General features: G+C 52.5%; 1 protein-coding gene and 1 long non-coding RNA gene across 10 annotated transcripts in view; one reads left to right on the top strand and one right to left on the bottom strand.

The window, feature by feature from the left end:
• CTIF (cap binding complex dependent translation initiation factor) overlaps positions 1–14292 on the bottom strand; it is a 212650-nt gene extending 198358 nt beyond the window's left edge. For 5 of the 9 annotated variants that reach the window (XM_068927868.1, XM_068927870.1, XM_068927874.1 and 2 more), the window contains exon 1: positions 14151–14273. Coding sequence is in view for 1 of the 9 variants with exons in the window: in XM_068927866.1 (XP_068783967.1) it covers positions 22–81 (60 nt within the window). In the remaining 8 variants the exon portion in view is untranslated. Of the gene's footprint in view, positions 1–21; positions 97–14150 lie in introns of those variants that run through there. The other 4 variants (XM_068927875.1, XM_068927877.1, XM_068927878.1 and 1 more) reach the window with 2 other exon arrangements.
• Positions 14293–15244: 952 nt separating this feature from the next.
• On the top strand, positions 15245–16539 carry LOC104138496 (uncharacterized). The gene is made up of 3 exons (XR_692929.2): positions 15245–15385; positions 15470–15545; positions 15662–16539. It is a non-coding gene; the product is annotated as an uncharacterized lncRNA (long non-coding RNA).
• The last annotated feature ends 5192 nt before the right edge of the window (positions 16540–21731 follow it).

Here is a 21731-nt window from a genome sequence, read left to right as displayed (position 1 = left end):
TGCCCCACGATAGATTTTTACCTGCTCCCTTCCCAACAGTTGCTTGCTTTCTTTTAACGTTACTGCCGAGATCTTGAGCATTTTCCAGCCGCAGCTCTTGAGGCAGGAGACAAAGGAGGACAACCCCTTGCTGCGTAACGATGAGAAATCAAGGCACTGAATACTGCAGAAATATTACCCGAGGTCACGCACAGAGCTGCCCGCAGACGGGGAATAACCCCCCAAGCCTCGAGGGACCCTCGGGGAGGTGCTCTGCCGGCGACAGGCACTGCCCACGTCACAGAAATGCTCTTCTTCTCTGCCTCCCTCTCAGCATGCTGCCTGCTGAGGATGCTACTCAGAGCATCCAGAGAGAGAAAAAAACGCTTCACTGCCTACACCAGACCAGCACGGGGATGGAAAGAGCAGGGATGCAGGGAAAGGATGGAAAGCTCGCTAGGCAGCAAAAGAGCTTTCCAACAACGTGCATTTAATTTAAGAGCTGCCATCAGGAGCTAGGAAAGTGCTGGCCCCCAAATAAGGTGAGGGCAGCTGCCTCGCACATAAACACCCGTCGGCGCGGCTCCGGCTCGGCCCCTGACGTGCCCTGCGGCTTTCCGCATCAGATGTGACCGTGTTTGCGCGGTTAACTGCAAAGGCTGCCTCGCTTCCAGGGCTGCTCCTGCTCGGGCAGAACCATTTCCTGCATTTGATGGATCTGACAGCCCAGATGCTGCTAATGGTCTTTTCAGTGACAGGCCAAATCCTTCTCAAGGTCACCCTCCGCTGTCGAATTGAAGCAGAAAGAGGCAAGAGCAAAGTGCCAAGCACAGATGACGACTGCAGCATTCGATCAGGCATTTTGGTTGCAGCCACCCTGAGTGGCAGGAGAGCTCGAAGGAAGGCCCGGGGGGGACAGGGCTCATCCTCACTGCATGGTTAGCTGGAAGGTGCCTCCAAGCCTCGGCAGGTTCCAGGCAGCCGGTTCCTCATGCCGTGCTCTTTGCGGTAGCCTGTCTTACATCCGCTCACAGGGTCGTGCTGCTGTCCCTCTCCCATCCGTCAGCCTGGTCCGAGACCCCGCAGCCGGCCGGCCAGGCTGCTCCGGGGAGCCACGGCAGGCAGCACAGGGACATGGTGGACTCTCAGGGGACTGGAGAACTCCCTCCTGGGGAGTTACTGTCCCAGTATTTCCAGCAGCCACAGCATTTCCCTGAGCCAACACCACAGGCAGACAATGACTGGATTTTCAGATCTGAAGTGGCAAGACCAAAACTAAACTCATCAGCTTCAGTTTAAATGATGCAGCGATCGGGGATGCCTTGAGGTCCAACCAGCAGCAAACAGGAGGCGTCTAACTGCAGAGACGAAGCCTATGTCACGCCAATACCAGTGCACGCCACACTTCTTGTTACTCCCTGTTTACCAAAGCCCTTGAACACCTTGAAAAAGTCACACACACCCTACTGGGTTTCAGGAAACAAGAGCCACGACAGGGAAAGGAATTAGGGTGATGGAGAGGGGTACCCCTCACCGGGGAAAGCCTCTGCACAGTTACACCTCGCCAAGGGATGGAAAACAACCCTCCAAGCCAGCTTCCACCTTCAAGAGCCGGAGGGACGGAGCGCAGTGACGCTCCTCAGTGGCATCGAAGACCTGCTGCGTCCAACACACACAACTTCTCTGCTCCTCGCAGCCAACCCTCCGCACCCCAGCCTTACCCCTGACAAACGCATTGGCAGAGTTTCGTAAGAGGCCGCTCGCCTTTCACGCATGCCTTCGCGGAGCAAGGGAATAGCTAAGTGCCAACATTTACTGTCCCATCTTCAGTATCTGCGTCAGCACTTACTAAATTAAATGAGCTTGCACCAGTTACACCCCAAACATGCCTCCATGGCTCTTCTGCAAGTGCTTAGCGCTTGCACCCTTCACTCTCTCTCTCCCCTCTGCTCCAAAAGAAAAAGCAGAGTTCCTGGATAACGACTGTCCCGTCCACCTCTGGGGAGCACACCTGCACCCTGTAAACCCTTCAGATCACACCCTACAAACAAGCAGGAGAGCAAAGCACGGTTACTTCTAAATAGTTTCCACATGACCACAGTGCTAGAACCTGTTTATATGTTAGCAACTACTCAAATAAGTGATGTGCAATTCACACCTGCCGCTGCCATCTCTGCTGGATAGAGAGAAGCGAGTCTGGTAACATCAGATCACATAAAATCAGAACGATTGTATCAAAGGTAAAACAATGTCAGCGTTAAAGACATAAGTTGTCCCACAAGAATGGTCTCCGCAAGATTTCAGCATCTTCAGGATGACAAAATATAAGTCTCAGAATTTGAATCTAGCTTTTTATTGCAATGATTCTGTCTACTAGCAGCTTGCGTCTTATCCCCAGGGAGAGGACAGATACTGTGGACAAAGGGACCGACCAAGTAAGCCTCCAATGATGAGCCTGTTCCTCCCCTTGCAGTGCCGGGAGCGTAACCATGCCAGCCTCCCTCCCTCACCTGTTTTCCACCCACACGGCTGGCTGTAACCAACCCACATGCAGGACCAAAGCATCCACACTGTGCTTGCAAAAATGAGAGCTCCTGAAACCAGCTGGGCCGCAGCATGCTTTGCCCCCCACATGCCTGATGCACGCAGGAGACAGGCACCAAGAAGCTGCGACCTGCACTAGCACCACAGGTAGCCTAGGCTCTTCCTGCTCCAGGAGGTCGGAAAGCTCAAGCAGTGGTGGCCCCTCGGCAGGCTGTAAGGTGGCTGGCAGGTGATCTAGTCCTGAGGCTGGGCTTGAACCTGTTTTCCAAGGATTGTGCAGACACAGCCTTGGCAGGTAGGACTTCAAGTCAAGAAACACTTATTTCTTTAGTATCGGGGAGACTTCAAACACCTCCTCTCCTGAAAATTCGCTGTGCTGGGAGAGCACTTGTAACACCACCAACCGAGCAGGATACCTTTCCAGTCTCCTCCAGGAGATTATCTCATAGTGCCCATATCCAGACAGACTCATAAGTGGGCTACGAGAGCTATGTGCCTTCTCTCCCTGTTAGCACTAGGTGGTACTGAGCATCCTCCACGGGCAGCCACCTTCGGGTCTGCATGGAGATGCTCTGTCCCTCCTGCACCACCCCAGGTCTACAAGTGGATGCGTCTGCTCTTGGGGAAAGAAAACACTTGATTTGCAATCTGTAACTTTGGCTTTTCAGCTAGCTGTATAACCTGGTGAAAGGCAAGTAGTTCAACGCAAAAGGCTCAAGCTTCTTCCAAGTCTCTTCCTACTGGCAGCAGAAACCAAAACAAAATAAAAATTCCAGCCACGGGCTGAAAGCCTGGAGCAGCAGAGTGGGAGTCTAGCAGGGAGCTCTGCTCTTAGAAAGTGTCGATGGGCCAACACAGAAGCAACATCGTCACAAAGCAAAAATTCAGCAACGCAATCGCCGCGGCTGAGCCGCTGGTGGGCTAAAACGGCTGCTCACCAGACTAACCCACATCATCTGGGGTTTCTCCCACCAGCCGGAGCCATGCTTTCCAAGACCAAGATTTTAAGTTCTTTGAAGCAGGATCCATCCCTGTGTTTAGTATTTGTGCAGCGCCAGCCCACTGCTGGGTAGCAGGCCAGGGCTGAGGTTCCTACATGCTGCATAGTAGAGATAATATCGGTCAGCCAAATGTAAATAAATCCTAAGGGTACACTAGCAACACTGCCAGCTTAAAAAAAAAATACTTGTTTGAAATGCTTATAAAACATGCTCTTCTGACAGCTCAGCCTGTTAGAGGCGAGTGATCCTGGCGGGGGGAAAAAAAAAAAGCTATCTATCACTTCATTGCAACAGCCCTGAGAGGCTCCAGTACAGAACCAATCTCTTAGCTGGATTTCCAAAACAGCCCTTCAGCGTCATGACTCCGTGAGCACGGCAGGGCTGTGCACCTTGCAGAGATGGGCCTCTCTGTGAGTTTTAATAGACTCGCTCTTCTTCCAAAGGCCAGGAGTGATCAGATTATGGATTCATAGCTGCCATGATGAAACATCACAGTCAACTAATCCCAGGTCCGACGTCTGAGCAGCCTGCCAAAGTGCAGTTTTATGGTCATATTTTGAAAGAAGACAAAGTGGTCGTGCTTAAAAAAGCCGATACAAGAAGAGAGAGATGTCAAGTCACTATTTAAAGAAACCAAATGTGCAGAGGGGCTTCTCACGACACAAAAAATAAACTGAAGAATAAATGGCCTGAACTTCTGCCATGCTCCTGCAAAAAAATCATCATCTGAATTGGGCTTGGAGAAAGGAGAAGGGGGAAAAAAAAAAAACAAACCAGACCCTCCCTTTAAATGAATTCCCTCCTCCTGCAGCTGCAGACCTCCAACACACTGACTGCTCCGTTAACTTAACGACCAAAAAGGGAGATCCTCTTTGCCATGCTTTCAAAGCAAACAGTTTATAACCCCCTGAAAATGAAACCGAATTAATTTACCAGCACGCACCGATGAAAAGCGCATGTGGCTAAAAAGTAATTTCAAAAAGCACCACGAGCCTCCACGTACAACTGCAAAGCTTCCAGGCGCAAAAACGCTGCACCATTATTGACGCGAGTTACAAGACGGACAGCCCGGCTTCCCGAGTCCGAGGAGAGCTTAATCAAACGTCTGTCTCCAAGTCGATCACCCAACTAGGAAAAGGAACCTCTTGGATTGCCGATACATACTTCCGAGTTTTTCTAAGTGAATATAGCTCCTGCGGACACAGGCTTTCAGCCCCAATCTCTTCTTACCATACAAAGCAAATAAATATTTTCAACATAAAACATTTTTCTATTATTAGACATCAACTGAACCACAACAACAGTTCCTGATTTCTTTTTCTCTCTCGCACAAACACCAAAGATGGTGTTTGTGATGGCAATACTGGCAAGCTATTAAAATCCTCTTCCAGCTACAGAGGGGTGCCGTGTTCCTGCTTCATCGCTGTCAAGATGTAGAGCCCAGGAATCCTCTGGCTCGCGGTGGGAATTCGCTTCTGGCCAACTGACACACGGAGACGTCACATCCCAAAGCAAAACACCCGTCGCAGACTGACTCCAGAAAAGCGCTTACTTCTCCGAGGCTCTGCTCGCTCTCAGCGCTCTGCTCTGACCACAGCACCCAGCACCAGCACAGCCTTCCCCGCTCTCCAGGACCCTTCTCCAGCATGGCCACCACTAGCCCAGACCTCCGCTTTTAAGCCAGCTGATGGCATCTCCTCTATAACGAAGTCCCAATGGTGACCGGAGCGCACACTGCTCTGCAGGACAATTCATCTCCTTTACAACTCATTGGAAAACTGAGGCAAACGTTCACCATGCTGCCACCAATTTTAGCCTGGGAAAAAGAACATTCTTCCCCCATTTCGATCTTGGAAAAAGCAAAACAAATCTGTCCTCACTCCCTTCCCAGTACGTAGCCAATGGGAAATTTGAACGATGGTATGGGAAACGACAGGTTGCTCCTCAGCAGGATGGTTAGATCAAAGGCTCCGCAGCAACCCGTGGAGGTGCGCTCAGCGAAAGCTGGCTTGCAGAGAGGCACTGTCAAGGGCTCTGGTTCTCTCTCAGTATCAGCTATGACAATCTCGGATAACAGACAGCAGTGCGTATTGACAGGGAAACAAAGGCCCGGAGCCAGTAAAAAAACCTTTAAAATTTAATCTAAGGTTATTCCTGCAAGATCCCCCATTAGCTATTTCCTAAAACGTGTTTTTGCAGACCACAACGCTCTTCAGAACAGTCTGAAGATGCTGCTAGTCCCAAAACAAAGACCTTGCTGCAGTGCTCACGGCCTGGTTCGTGGCAGAAACACGGTTTGTAGCCAGTGCTGCGGGAGAACAGAGCTCTGCAAAGGGATACCCGAGTTCAGATTTCATGCAACGCAATAACGCCCTGCTTCACCCTCGGAGCCACAGAGGACGTGGGCTTTTGCAACCAGCTCATTGTAGCATCTTAGGTAAGTCACTGCTGTCCTGCCTCAGTTTCCCAACCTGTAGTACAGGGCCAACGATGCTTCCCTCAGCGCAGCACGCAAGTTTCACGAGCGAGGGATGCCTGCTTAGTGATCATGACACCCAAGACTCAAGAAATCTCTCTGATGTATTTTTGTTCCGGTTCAAAAGCATTAAAAAGCTGTAATGATCAAATACGACAAGTCCGTCTTTGCAAACACAAGAGATTCAAAACTCAGAAAGTCATACCTACGTTTTGCACAAGCTGTTTCCAGTGTAAAGTCTTCACCTTCTCCAGAACTTCTCCTGACCTTTTCCTACTAATTTGGGGATGGCCTGAGGGGACCCAACCGTCATCCTTGCAGCATTGCAAGACATAGCTGATCAGAGAGTCCGGCTTCCCCCGAACGGATGCAGCTGAGCAGCCGCACACCTGAGACAACATGAAGCACTTCTGCTCCACCACCTCCCACGCTGCTCCTCAAGTGCCAACCCCACCTCTCGCTTCCCTGCACCAGCTACCACAACCTGCCCGGTGAAGGAATGGCCCCAAATACAACCGCTAGTGAAGGGAGGCACATCGCTGCTCCAACTCGGCTTTCAATGCCAGCTTCTCCCAGGCATTTAACAACCCGAAGCGAACAGGCGTGCAGCAGAACGTAACACCTGCCACTACAGAAGCTATTTTTCCTCCGTGGGTCTGGCACACACAACCGCAAAGCAAGTGCGTGCCCCAGGTGTAGCCAAAAACCTGCTCTTGCCAAGAGGGCAGCAGTGCTGAAGTCTCGGTGAAAACAGGCTAAGTGAAATCATCCTCGACAGTGCCTCCAGGATTTTGCAAGTTCTGAAGCTTTTGTTTAAAATTAATTACAAACCGAAGCAACCTCAGCGATCAGGGTCCCTGTCACGGGCAAGCTGATGGCAACCACACACGTCTCCCTGCAGGTCCTGCTTTGACTCAGGGAAGGCAGCTCCTGCGGCAGCTAAGCTTTCCCATGGCAAGGGCAGGCTGTATAAATCAGTCCGAGGGAGCTGCATTCACAGCAAGCTCCATAAGGAGAGGGATTTTTTTTTTCCTATCCTAAGACCAATTAAAATAGTTGGCAAGAAGTGACAAGCTCGTGGGCACCTGAGTCCTTCCTCGGCTAAGCTGGGCAAGACTTGACATGAAGGGAAAGGCCAGCACCTCCCAGCCACGCACCCCCCTCGGCTCTTCCCCTTGCCGCGGCAAACAGGGACCTGGGACGCCCAACTCCGAGTCCCGGCTCAGCCACAGACATGCCAAGGACAAGTCTTGACCACGGACAAGTCATCCCACTTGCAACCCTTTTGGTCCTGCCATCTGTTCGCGGCAGATGATAATGTTTACGAACGCTGGAGGAGACGGCAAGGCCGGATTAACGCTTGTGGTCCACAGAGGAGACGCCCTCTCTAAATTGCCATGTGTTATTAAGCACTCTGTGGTAGACTCCTCTCCATATGCTGTCCACGCTGCACCAAATCCTGTCCCACCTGTCAGAGGAGTGCAACTGTGTCACCACAGCTTCTCCTACTACAAGGAAACTGGGGATTTCTCTCCTTTACCACGACGGCCACATGCTTTACTACTGGGTGAAAAAGGAGGCTAAGGGTTGCCTCTGTAAGGGAAAAAATAGAAGTTAGGTAACGCAAGTATGTATTGAAGCAAGTATGAGAATACTCCTGCCCAACCTGTGGTCCCTGAAGCCTTAGAGGTCCGTGGCCTACACCAAAGGAATCTCTCAAAGTTAACTCGGGAAAGCAAAGATCTCAAATTCTTTACAGAGACATCATCCCCATTACTGGCTGCTTTTTAGAGATCTCTGCATTGGCAAAGACTGACGATGACTATGCAGGATTCCAGCCCAGTGAGCCAAGAGCGACCATGGGACAGCCCAAGGCAGCTGTGGAAGAAATAAAGCTTTTCTTTTCAGAAGGAAAGCTGACTGTTAAGTGCACAGAGGTTTTGGGAACGCCCAGTCTTAATGTCACCCCCATTTTCAGCTGGAATTGACCAATAAGTATATTTCTCTGAGGAGTGTAAGGAAGGCACCTTCTAAGTTGTGAATGACTATATGTATTTATAAATATATTTTTTTTAATATTATATAAATTTATGTATAAAAAATAGCAAGGCTTCTAAATAAACAGAAAATTATTATTTAGCTCCATTAGCCTTTTACTTCTGACGACTCAGAAAAGCCCTGTAGTTATACTCAAGTATCACAACTGTACCTTCTACAGAGTGTTTCACAGGGACATCCAAAGCACTTCATGGAGATTACCTGTCCATAAGCCTCAACATTTCCACAGATTTTCTCGACAGAAACAGTTTTCCTTCCCCCAGCTTGACAAAGAGCATGAGCTACTCCAATCACACCAGCAGGCTGTTAACTCTGGAGCTTAACAACGTCACGTAAATATCTGAATGTTTCTGCTAAACTGAACAACAACAAAACAATTAGCAACATCTCACTGCTCTGCATTTTAGTAAAAATATTCAGGTAATATGCTAAGCGCGCCCAAAGCAGCTCCTGAAATAGCTAATCTCCTGCACCCAGCTTCCATAGAAACCATAGGGTCGTAGTGTACTTTTAGGTGTAGCTTGTCACAGATACACAGAGCCTTGCCAAAGACTCACTTGAGCAGCAAGAGCATGAAATTAAATAAGGTTCAGGAGGGTCTCCTTTCCACTCTTCAGAGACCTAAGGGCAACATTTAAACTGGCAATAACAACATGGATTTCAAACTGCTCCTGCTGGGAACAGACTGAGCAGCCCCAAAACCAGCAGCTACGGGTAACAGGAGAGAGACACCTAAAATGAGAGAGAAGGGGAGAGTCAGAACGGCAAAATTTGTCTTCAGCTGCCAAGAAACCACAGCAGAACAAAAACAATGGAGCACTTCTCCCAGAAACAAACTGGGATGCTCAAAGAACAAAAAAAGGGTATTTTTATCTTCCAAAAATGAGCGCTAAAGGAGGGACATCTGCAGAAAAAGCTCAGGACCTCATCATCTTCCTCCCCCGATTTGGATCAAGAGCTAATAGCTATTAAGCCTATTTGGACATCATTTTTTACAGCACTTAGGAACCTTCCATAGGCGATTCCCATCCAATTTGCACCCTAGCCTGACTCAGCTACGAGAATAACCTTGCAAAAACAAGTCAGACATCTTGGCTATCTTGCTCCTCTTACAGAGCTCCTTGCAAATGCAGAGCTCACTGGTCAGACAGCAGAGGCGGAGGGAGGACTGGGATTCAATGTCTCCTCCAACAATTCCCCAAACAACTCTTCCAGACTCCCAGAGCCTCAGCCCGGCCCGGGGAGCTCCCGAGTGCTCGGCTCTACCCTCCTGTTCACCTGCTGGTTCACGCGAGATCAATCACTTCCCCACCTCATTCTCTTACCTGCAGCATTCAACCATTGCTCACCTGCTTTCCTTTAAAAGCATTTTGAGATCTTCTGATTAAAAAAAAGTTTCCGAAGAGCAGGACCACACTGTTATTCCCACAGTTCTTTAAAAGTGACACAGTAAATTCACAGAGCCCTCCAGGACAGTACCTCTGTAGGAAGGAGGGCTCACACTCCACAGAGGTCAGAGGAAAAGAGATTTAAATACAAACACAGCCTGTGCTTCCCAAAACAGAAAACATTCATATCGCTGCCAAAGATAACATACAACACGGCAAAACCGCAGTCTACAAATCTTACTCAAGGCTTGAGGGAATAAAATTTGCTGCAAAGTTTTGCACCTTGCTCCTCAGGACCAGGAAGGAAAGCTGCTTGCAGAGCAAATCCGTTATAGCCCTCACGGGGAAAAATAACGTGCATTACCACAACAAAATGTTTTCTTCCACTTGCTGGAGACAAAGCGTGAATGTTTGCTTGTGAGGGTCACAAAAGCCGTAACCAGGGAGGGATATTTCCCCTTCTACCACGCATGGCATCCGTCTGCCACGCTGCTGAGGGCCAGGCTCTCAGGTGACTTCCACCACCGAAAAGTCCTCCCTGGTCTGAATCTGGTAACCCAGCATCTTTGAGTTGAAAGAAATAACCTGGGAGCTCAACGTATCTTCTGTTTACTTCCATATCTCTTGTTATTAAAGACTTCCACTACAGTAATCCCACCCCAGGTACTGAAGTGGGGATACTCAGCCTACAGCTCACGGCTGTCCACAGCCACTCTCCCGAGAGCTCCTCGAATACAGGTAGGCCACGGGCTACAGCCCAGATGAACCTTTTGGAGACTGCTGCTTACTCCCAGCCTCCAAGTGTCCAAGGTGTCGCCCCAGAGGGAGCAGCGATTCGCAATAATCCTGACAAATCCAGCCAACCGCCGCGTGCGTGGGCAGCGGCACAGCACGGCAGGGAGGGACAACAGGGAACGTCCCTCTTTTGCCGCGATAATAACTAATGATACCCAGCCAGCTGGTAAGGTTGCACGGCTGTTTCGGGAGACTGAAGCATGCTGTGGGCAGGCAGCTCCTCTACATCTATCACATGAAACTCCAGAACAAGACGAACCTTACAGCTCACGCAGGGGAAAACCTTCACCAACCACGCTACGATTCTGGCGAGCTACCTGGTGCAGTTCTTCTGCTGGGAGGCTGGACTCAGACCCGCCCCAGTTCTGGGCTCCCAGGACTCCTGTCGGCTGGCTGCGATTTTACGTTTGAGTTTATACCCATTCAAGCAAAGGAGGAAGAGTAACATTTATGAGCAGCAAATCCCTTCCCTCACACCGTCTTTGCAGCAAAAGTGGGAGGGAAGGTGCTACAGACAGGCATGCACACCTGGAAACAACTCGTTTCAGAGAAGCAACGATTTCTACAGAAAGGCACAAGACATAATATCCCCTGTTCCTATTGTGCGACCTCTGGGAAGTGGTACCTGGCTCTTTTTAATCTAATAAAGTTGTCTGAGGAAAAGCTGTATGTGAAAAGCCACCTGTGGGAACAGTATTGCAGCCCTAGATTTGCACCATTCCTGTCTGGAGACTCCCAGCCTAGTCCTCACATCAAATTACAGGCCAAAACAACAGCTGCCTTCCCTAGGCAGTAATGCAGTAGTAAATGTCTCTTCTGGATTGAGCGAGAGACACTTTCCCATGGCCAGAGTAAGCTTAGATGCAAGAGGAACAACAAAGAATTCACGCTGCATTCCTCCTTTGCGGCACCATCTCTCAACAGCTGGGGCAGAGGGAAGATTCAGAGGGACACCATAGCCCAGTGATCCTCCCAGGTGAAGAGGCCACATTTCTTAGGGGGAAAAAAAAATCCTTGTGAAGTTAACTGCTAGATCATCTAGGTCTAAAAAAGCCATCATCTGGGGAAGCCCAGCCTAGCTGCAGTCAGCAGAGGGAATTCACCCTGTCCCCACCAGAGCCTGGCACATGGATGAAGGCAACATCCCACCTTTCCCAGAAACTGCCTTCATGCTAGTCTGGTCCCAAGCACCGGAGGAGCAGCCTTTGACCGATGCTCCCATCGGTCCTGCACCTCCACAGCCCTCAGAGCTACTGCAGTGTCCCTGCAGCTGTACCCCTTAGCTCAGGAGTGCACTCAACAACTCCTCGGGGGGGCAGGGCAAGGCCACGTCCCCTGCTTGGCCTAAAGGAGCTAGAATACACTGAATACGTTCAGCACGCATGAGTACATTCAGCAGCACAGCAGGACACGGAGGAAGATGTCTCGTGCAGAATAGCTGGGGTTGGAAGGCACCTCTGGAGATCATCTGGTCCAACCCTCCTACTCAAGCAGGGTCACCTAAAGCACGTTACCCAGGACTGCGTCCAGTCGGGTTTTGAATATCTCCAAGGATGGAGACTCCACAACTTCTCTGGGCAACCTCTTCCAGTGCTCAGCTACCTTCACACTGAAAAAGTGTTTTCTTATGTTCAGATGGATCTCAAGTGTTCCAGGTTGTACCTGCTGCCTCTCATCCTGTCACTGGGCACCACGGAGAAGGGTCTGGCCCCGTCCTCTCGACATCCTCCCATCAGGTATTTATACGCATTGGTAAGACCTTCTCTTCCCTAGCCTGAACAGTCCCAGCTCTCTCAGCCTCTCCTCCCATGAGAGATGCTCCAGCCCCTTAACCATGTGTGTGTGGCCCTTTGCTGAACTCACTCCAATCTTCTATTCTGCAAGGGCAGAAGTGGGGAGGAAGATAGGAAGCATGACTTCCTCTGGAGAATTCACTCCTGGGGAATTTCCTCCTGGGACAGGGGTGAGCTGGTTACATCAGAAAACATCCATGCTGCTACCTCCACTTTGCCTGGAGCGAGACCACACTTTCCAACAGCCCTGTGAGCCAAATCTTAAGCCTCATTTTACAAAATACAGCTCAAAGGGCTGATTTTTGAGGCACTGGGATGCCAGGGCCTATCTAGCAACTGTGCCTCCAGACATTCAGCATGTCTTGATACATCAAAAAAAATAAAGGCACCTGAACGCACTTAGGCCCCAGAGATGTGTGGCCTGGCACAGGTGGAGAACAGCACAAATGGCTTCTGATCGCCAGCCTTGCCCGGGCCGCTAACAAACTTGGTGCCCATGTGAGCAGGTTGTACCATACTGTCATTCACACCGGGCTGGGACTGCGCACGTCCACGGTGCCTCTGCGGGAAAATAAAAACAGTCTCTAGTCAGTCCTTGTCTGCTACAACCGAGCCCAGGGCCGCGCTGAGAGCATGAAAGAGCTTTTCAAGAGACGGGAGCCCCTCACTTCTGTCTCGGCTCCAAACCAAACGGCAATTTTTCCAAGGAGTCAAACTGGGATCTCAGTAGAAAGGCTTACCGTTAAAGAAGTTTTTAAAAGACATGGAGATTTTCAGCCTGGGCACCGAGGACCCCCAGGGCCCTTCGACGATCTATAAGAGATCAGCAACAGCAAAGAGGACTATAACCGGCAAGCTGAAATTCACCACATCATGGGCCAGAAAGAGGAATTTTCAGGTCTATACATCTAAGACCGCTGAAAAACCACTGACCTAACGCTAAGCTCTGAAACAGAAAATTGAGTTCGACATTTGCGTTCGCCTGAACTGCCAGTGACTTAATAGTTTTGCCCCAATGCTTTGCTATGGGCACAGAACCGACTTCCAATTTTGCTGCAGACGGGGTAACAACGAACCGCAGTGACTGCCGCACGGGCTGCGCCCTTACATCTGACCGGTTCAGCTATCCCTTCCCTCCCGCCTTCGAGTCGCGGCGCTTTCGTCTCCAGAAAGCTCTGGACCGCTGCCTTTCAAACCAGCGAGAGCGAGCGCCGGCGCCAGCCCCGCACTTAGCCAAGCCGTCCGCTGGCCGAGGCGGCGGAGCGAAAACCGAGCAGCCCCGAGAGCCCCTGCCGAAGCTCGGGCTCCAAGAAACGGCCCCGTGGCGGGCATCACCACCGCTCCCGGCGAGGGCGCGAGAAAGCAGAACGCGCTATTTTTCGCGGCGTGGAGAAAACGTTGCGGCGGCGGCGGCGCGCTGCGAGTAAAGGGGGGAGAAATTAATAATAATTTAAATAAAAAAAAAAAACCAACGCGCACACACAGCAGCACAAGTCCGGTTCTAGAAACCAAGCAGTCAGGAGACCAAACTTCCCTCGGAGCAGCCTGGATACGTTTAACTCCATTATGTCTCCTGCCGCAAGCCCCAAGCTGCGAACAAAGAGCGCGAGGCGTCCGGCGAGCTGGAACAAGCCGGGCTTGAGAAGGGCGAAACCTCCTTCAGGGCCTCGGACGGGGACGGGGGTCTCGGACGCGTCCGTCCTCCGAGGCGGCGGGCAGGGCGGGGGAAGGAGCCTGGGGAGCTCGGGGATCCTGCTCACCCGCTGAGGGGGCGGCGGGGGCAGAGAAAGGCGCCCCCGACGGCCAGGGCGCCGGGCCGGGAGGAAGGGGCGGCGGTGGCGGTGGTGGCGGCGGCGGGGAAGGTGGCGCAGGCGGCAAGGCCCCCGCGGGCCGGGCCGCGCTCCGCCAGCTGCTGTGTCATCTCCAGCGGCGGCGCGGCCCGGCGGGGCTGCGAGCGGCATCACCGCCCGCCCTCAGCTGCCCGGCCCCGCCGCGGCCACCTCAACCCGCCCGGCCGCCGCCACACACACCGCGTCGCCGCCGATCCGGTCTCCCCCCCCCCCCCCCAACCCCGACCCACCTCCGCTTCCCCCGCGCCCTCCCCTCCGCTCCTCACCGTGCTGCGCTGCGGCGGGCCGAGGCGGCGCGGCCCCCGCGGCCGGGCAGCGGCGGCCGTGTCAGATCGCCGCCGGGAGGCTCATGGGTGCCGCCCGCCCGTCCGCAGACACCCGGCGAGGGCGGAGGGACGCGCCGGCTCCGCTCCGCCCCGCCCCGCTCCGCCCCGCCGGCCGCCGCCATTCCGAGCCCTGCTGGGAGATGTAGTCCGGCCTCGGCCCCTTGCCGCGCCGAGCCCTATCCCCCCCCCAGGCCACCGCCGTCGCCCCTCCGTGGCCCGTGGCGAGGTGTCGTTCATCCCCCCCTTCCATCCCCTCCCGGCTCCGGCCGGCCCACGCCAGCGGCGCGCGGCGGCTTCGACGCCTTTGGCTTCGACGCCTTTGGCTTCGACGCCTTTGGCGCCCGGCGGCGTTGCCGTTCTTCCGGGCCGGCTTCGGGCGCGTCTCCGCTTGGAGGAGGAGGCAGGTCCTGCGAGAAGGTTTGGGAGCAACGCCCGGCCGAGGCCCAAATCCGAGGCTTTAGGGGGGACCCAAATCCGAGGCGAGCGCACCCGGGCAAGCGCGGACCTCGCGGATCCTCGCCGGCTCCTGCCGCCGCGTGTCTGCTTCGATGGTGACACCCAGGCCGGCACTGAGGGACCAAGACTGGCTTCGGGAGCCACCGAAGACCCGCAGGTACGCCTCCCAGCCCTTCTGCGTCTCTCCTGCCAACGCGGTACGAGCCTGACGTTCGCTCTCCTCTGTCTGAAAAGCGGCCGAGGTGCCGGACGCTCTTGGCTCTTCTCCCGCGAGCCGTAAAGACGAGCGGACGTGCGACGGAGGGGAAAGCAGAGCTCCTGCTTCGCGGCGGGAAGAGCTGCTGGGCCCACGGCGTGGCGCGCTGGCCGGCAGGAGATGGCAGGAAGAACTGGAGAGCCGCCTGGCGATGGGGTGTCCGAGGAAGGCTTCCGTTTGGAAAATGCAGAATTTATGCGCTTCTCACTGCCCGGTCGGGAATACCAAAAACAGGAGGGGGGGCTTATTTAAAAATAAGGTGAATTAATACTCTTTTATTTACCCATGCACCACGGGTACGCTTTGTCGTTGCAGTTTCAGCCATGGGGAGATGAGGTGTGGCGGGTCTGTGATTACGTCAAATCTCAACTCGCGTGACCTCAGCAGGATCTCGTACCAAAGTGCTGGGATCGCAGACCAACCTTCTCATGCCTCGCTTTTTTTCTCCCCGGATTTAACACAGGTTTAACCCTTTTTCCCACCTCCATCACCTGACTCAGCTCCCCAGACAGCCAGCTCATGAGCCACAGGCTGTTTGTTATTTCAGGTTCAGACCAAGAAACCGGTTCCTCTTCTATTCCTTGGCCAAGACCCGGATTCTTAAATAATCCAGGATTCCTAAGGTAAGGACGCCAAATGAAACCACAGGGCTCCACTTCCCTTTGACCAATACTTCTTCCAGGTTCACCTGCTGTTTGCCACCTTTATTTCTAATTTCCAAAACTGTTTTTGCATTCAGGAAAAGATCAGCTTTGGCTACCCTCGTAAGTACGCACCAGTTACGCTTCCCGTGTGACGTCCTGAAGTTCATTCAGTTCATCTCCACGCCTGGCCAGTGAGGATTTTGTTCCTGCGCGGCTCGCATATCCAGTTATTCTGCCCTGAGTTCAGCCGAATTTGGGGAGTTCTCATTCGCGGAAAGCATAACGCGCACGGCTGGCCCGGTTCCCTTTACAGGCGCGCTGCTGCTTCCCGGACGTTTGGCTGCAGTGACAGGGCTCCAGGCAGAGCCTTCAATACCTAATGGCACCATTAGCAGTATCGATCTGGGGTTTAAGCAGGTTGGTTTTGAGCAGAGTTTAAAACAAGGTAACTGCAAATGTTGCCACGTAAATAACGTCGCATTCAAATTCAAGAAAAAGAAAAATAGAATTGCCACCTTTTAAATACTCCTCTAGCCAACCGGATCAATTTAACCCCTTCAGATCCACTCAAAGAGACTTATAAATGTTTCTACAAGCTATCTAAAATATCTTTTCCTTCCTTTCTGTTGCCCTCGACTTTGTCCAGGCCTGCTCTGTGCCATCAGGTTCTCAAAAGCGCCAACCTGTCTAATCGGTCATTTGTTGTTTAAATTATACTCAAGACGTAACTTTTCCTAGCCATGAATTTGGTTGCTCTCTTGCCTTTCCTTACAGTTTCGCTGTAACATCCACCTGTATAACTAGATCACGCTAACGAACATAAAAGTCTTGTCATGCAAAAACCACAACCATAGATTAACCAGAATAGCTGGCCTCTAAGAAAACCTTAATTTCACTTTGACAGCAAAATCGGATTCAAAAGATCTCTCCCTGCTGCGCTTTATTTTTGGCCGTATCGTTTGCTGGGCAGGTTGCCATGACAACCTTCTATTCACCGGCGGGTGTCTGTAATTGGGAGAGCATGGTGTTAATTTCGAGCCAGGCTTTTTTATTTTTTTATTTGGTCGCATTTTGGGCAAGGGGAACTGCCTGGCGTTTAATATTTTTCTCTCGGATCATGCTACTCAGGTTCAGTGACTACAGCAAGCAGCGGCAGCGCCGCGCTGGAGGCTGAGCAGGCGCTCGTCTCGCGCACGCGGCGCCGGCTGCGGCAGCCGACGGCCATGTCCACGGCCCACGTCACCAGCCCGTGTCTAGTCCGCGGCTCCCACCTCCAGCCGCTGCCCAGCACGCTGGGACCCTAAGCCAAAAGCAGCCAGAGCGACGATTTCCCAGTGAGGCTGCTGGTTTATGGGAGAGCTAAGGGCTGGGAGAAAGGAAGGTATGATCCGAGCTGGCATTAAGGGGTGTTTTTCGAAATAGCGGTGTGATTGGGATTTTAAACTCCGACCTGACAAGAGTTCGTCTCAGCTAGTTTCCAAGGCAGGGGAAACCCAGGGAACGTGGCACGTGTTGCGTGTGCGTGGGACGGTGCCATTAGTTACCGACAGGGCAGAGTTCACGCCGAGAGCCAGCCAGCATCCGTGCGTGCGAAGGCCGTGGCGCTCGGGATAAGCAGGAAGGAAGAGGGCCGGTCTCTGCTTCTCGGGCCGAGCATACGCCGGGAGCCGTTCCTTCGCATGAAGTTGAAGCTCGTGGGCTGGGCTGGCTGTGACGTTTTCCGTTAGCGACCTGTCGCGGCAAGGAAGGAGCTTGCAGCTTCACGGGATCTGGTGACTTTCTGGCAGGCGCTGGCGCAGCTCCAGATTCAAAGAGCAAAGTGGAGCTGCCTGTCCTGCGTCTCGCCAGGGCTCAGCCCTGCTGCCTTCCTGCCCGGCGCCTCGGCCCCTCTGACGGGCACGCTCAGCCCCTCGGCCTCTGCTTTCGTCCTCATCTGGCCATAGCCAGGCACAAAGTGGTCATAGCTTGGGAGGGGAACAGGGAGCAGAGAGGGCTCCCACCTAAGAGGAGAAAGAAAAGGGGAGCTGTGAAAAGGCAGAGATGGAGGAGGAAATCTTAACATCCTTCTTCCAAAGAAAAGACGCTGTGGCTGCTCTTACAGGTGCCATAGGCCAGGTGATAACACCGGATGACTCAGTGCTTGTGAAACTAAATTGGCCCTTTATTAAAAGCAACTATTTAGGGAGGCAGCAAGGTGGCGGGGAAGTTTCTCAATAGCCATAACAGAGGGAACTGAGGTAGGCTGGCTGGTTGCTTCTGCTGCTGGAAGCAGAAGCCACCGGATGCTGGCAACCAGGCGGGCAGCCCGGTTCCTGCCTCTCCTCCCACTACCCACGCTTCAGGCCAGGCCACGTGCTGCCTGGGCTGGCACCCAGGAAGGTGCTGAGTGCCTCTGGGAAGACAGTAAGGGTCTCCAAGCTCTCTGCAACTTCCGTGGGAACTGGAGGATCTTAGCAGCTCCGGGAAGTACTCCAGCCTAAAGATTTTATCCCAAAAGTCAGCAATCCTGTGGCACTAAACCCAGCCTCATCAGACTTCTCAGAGTACCTGTTACTCAGCCGGGATCAGAGCTGCTGTTCCAATAATTCCAGAAGACTGAAGGCTGAAAAACTCACTTCCGAAGCGACGGGCTCCGACCGTGTCCAGGACAGGCTGACTGTGCAAACCGAACCTCCCGAGAGAAGCGCTGGGCTCAGCACAGCGGCTGCAAAGGAGAGAGAGGGAGACTGCAGACATGAAAACATTTGAGAATACGACCTTTGAAAGCAAAAAGATGCTGTGCCAAACTGCGCTCTCCCCCTGGCAACAGCCTTGAAAATTGCTTAGCAATGATGGGAAATTGCAGCTTTGAAGGGAATATATAGAATACTTACAAAGTCACTTGATTGTAGCTGTGATGTGCTGGTAGCTTGTCCCTCCTTTGCTAGCTCTGAGGAAACGTTTTGCTTTAGAGAACGTAGCTGAAGGCAAAATTCAGCATATTGTCTTCTGCTCAGATTATGAAAGTTCAGTTATAAATTCAGGTAGGTACTGAAAAAAATAAACTAAAGAAGAAGGAACTGCCTCTGCTCTGCCCCCGTATAATTCTGGGATATGTGGGACAGTTGGGATATCTCCCATGACGGAGATAACAGTGATCCCCTCTGCAAGTTTCTAAGAAGTGACCAGCGAAATGCTGCCGCGGCCTTCACGTGCTTAGATGCTACATCAGAGATTCCCGCAGGAAAAAGAAACCTCTTCAAATGGTTGGGTCAGCAATGTTACAGCCAGAGTCAGAGCAGTCATTATGCTGGCGGGTGGGCAGTTGGGTTGAAAGCAAATAGACCCCCTGTAAAACACAAATAATAGCCCCACTGTAAGGAGCAACGGCTGGCGACAGACGAGTTCTTTATTCCAGTCCTGCCCTCCGCAGACACAGAGCCTCAGTGAGTGGCTCTGTCCTTGTCCCTGAGAGCAGAGCTGCTGAGACGTTTGCCTGTGCCACGGAGGACGGTAACGTTTTCCACCCGTGACTCTCAGTGGGAACCCTACCTTGCGGCAAGGCAGGAGAGGAACCGAGGCAGGGAGGTGATGGGGGGACTTGCATGCGGCCACGCAGGATGTTCGCAGCAAGAGACAGAGACGGCACAAAGCTGTCGAGACTCTTATTCCTAAATCACGTTTCAGAGCAGGGTACCCCCAGGTTAACAAGTGCTTTGCAAGGGGAAGAGCTGTTTCTGAAATGCGGAGTGTGGGGATGGGCTCCCCTGCACGCTTCTCAGTTATTTTTAGAAGGGCATTTGCATCCAGTGCAGCAATCGGTGCCAAGGCTATTTTCAAGTCAGCGCTAAATTCACTGGTATTCAGCGAGGCCTGAAACAGGATGGGACCCAACTCAAGAGCTGGGGTTATACAGACCGCTTTGCTGCAGAGAGTTTGAAATTGTGTTCGGATGGGGCTGCCTTTTAGAAACCCTTGCTCGTGTTCGCTCGGGAGTCAAGCTTATCGGCTTCAGCACAGATCCCTTCGTTTCTCTTAGCTGTAGAATTAACCGGTGTGTTGAAAGCACCTAGTGCGTTCTTCAGCAGCTCCTGTGGCCTGAGACCACGCATCCGCAGGGCGCTTTCTTCCTCTTCCTCTGAAGGTCTCAGCACAGGGTCTCCCAACGGCTGACTTTTTTCCCACCCTGGGAAGTACAGGTGCTCAAGAGAAAAGCTGCAAAAGCGAAAGAGCACGAGAATTTCAACCCGACACAAGCCAATGTCCCAGGTCTACTCTAGGCAACTGTCTCCTAAGCTGCTGTCGGATAAACTGCTTTTACAACAGCTGATTTGGGCTTGGAGGTTACCCTTCGGCTCACCCTCGCTTACTCACCCCCCGGAGGTTATCCCGCAGCAGGGATGTGACTAGCGATCCCACAGCCCACGCGCTCCGTTGGCGACTTTAAGATAATTCTTCCGCTTCCTTCCTTCCCCTTGGCCTCTGCAGGAAAAGGCTCTCCCATCGGGTGCCGGCCGTTCCCTCTGCATTTCAGTCCCGGCCAGTGCCAGGAGCCCCAGCACCTGGTTTGGGGCTGAGGAGTAGTCACTAGCGCAATGCCCAAGCGCCTTGGATGTGTCATCACCCACCAAAAGATTCCTTCCTCCCTCCTCTTCTGCTTATTTCAGAGGCGACAAAAGTCTCTGCTTCTGTCCTAGAGATGCTGCCCCAGTCCCTCCCAGTCTAACCAGTTCTCTAAGCCTTTTCCTACTTCAAATGACAAGAAGAAAAGTCAGAAAATGGGGATTCTCTCCTTGACTTGCTGCCTAGCTTAAAATAATATCCCTCGTTTCCTGGTGTTCCACATAATTCAGCTGCATAATGGGGCTACCTGGACGTAATTCATGACTTTCCTACCCTGATTTAATTCCCAGCTACATCATTGCATTAAAGAGGGCATAGAAATGCAAAGTATGATTATACAGGTAGAGACCAAATTAACATTTCAAAGGGTTCCCACTGTTACAGCCCTCAGGAAACACAGCGGCATTTGCAAAGGTCAGGCTGTTTGGCTGCTGAGGAGGCCGAGCTGACAGTGGGCAGAGGCATCGCCTTGCAAGAACTGTGACCAGCCATGAAGGATCTCCTTGCAGGCTGGGCAAGGCACATCTCCTCAGCTGCCTGTGCAGGGTGGCAGAAAGCATCTTGGACAGTGACATCAGTAACTCCCGATTTGCTGCAGAACGGATTCAAATTAACCATTGACAACACAGGAGCTTTTTGCTTAGCTGGGCACACGGCAGCCCAGAGCGCCGTGTGCTTTGCAGGGACACGGCTGACGGCATTAGACAGACAACCAGCAATGCCGCGGGCCATCGCTCTGTGTTATTCCTCTCCGCCTGCGTAAGCCTCGCTGCCGTCTGCGGTAACCCAGGGAGCATGTCTCTCTTCCTCCGCGTTCGATTTTGACTTTTTTTCCACGCTCCCTTATTGCGGTTATTAATTGCATCAGAGGATCGCAATGCTCTTTGGAAGGGCGGAGAGAGGTGCAGCAGGAGGCACAAAGCCTGCCAGCATGGAGGGAGTTGTTAATCAATGAGGTGGGAGAAGCAGCCCGGGAATTTCCCTGGGCAAAGGGTGTTGGAAAACCTCTCCACCCAGGGGCGCTGGCTGGAGGGCTGCAGCAACGCACTCTTCTTGGTTTACAAAGGATGAACAATTTGACTTGACAGTGCCGGGCCCTTTTATCACACGACAGTGTATTAGCTACAGGCAGTTTTATTGAAGCTGTTGCCTTTCAAGCAAAATATACCCCCAAAAGCCTGCCTGGAATGAGGGAGGAGCAAGAGGGAGAATAGAGCTGTGAAGCCCTGGAGGAAAGCCATGTTTCTGGTGAGCAGCTAAGGAGAGCTGGAGAGATGCTGGGACACTTTTGGTGGGAATAGCAGGGGCTCAGCCTGAAGCCTGGTGAAGGAAACCTGTGCAAGACACGGGAGAGAGCCCTGAAAGACAACAGCTCCCTAGCCAGCAGGAGCAAAACCAGAGGGAATTTTAAAACCAGAGGGTCATATTCTCCGCAGCTGAGTATCCACGTGCGCATTTCAAGGCACGCAGCAAGGCACGAAACCACGTCAAGATACTGGAACGAGCACTCTGGTCTGGGGAATACTTGTTCCTTCGAAACAAGGCTAAGCCGTCCAGGCCAGG

This window comes from Struthio camelus, chromosome Z (genome assembly GCF_040807025.1).
Source record: "Struthio camelus isolate bStrCam1 chromosome Z, bStrCam1.hap1, whole genome shotgun sequence".
Taxonomy (NCBI): Eukaryota; Metazoa; Chordata; class Aves; order Struthioniformes; family Struthionidae; genus Struthio; species Struthio camelus.
This window is presented reverse-complemented; position numbering and strand designations above follow the sequence as displayed.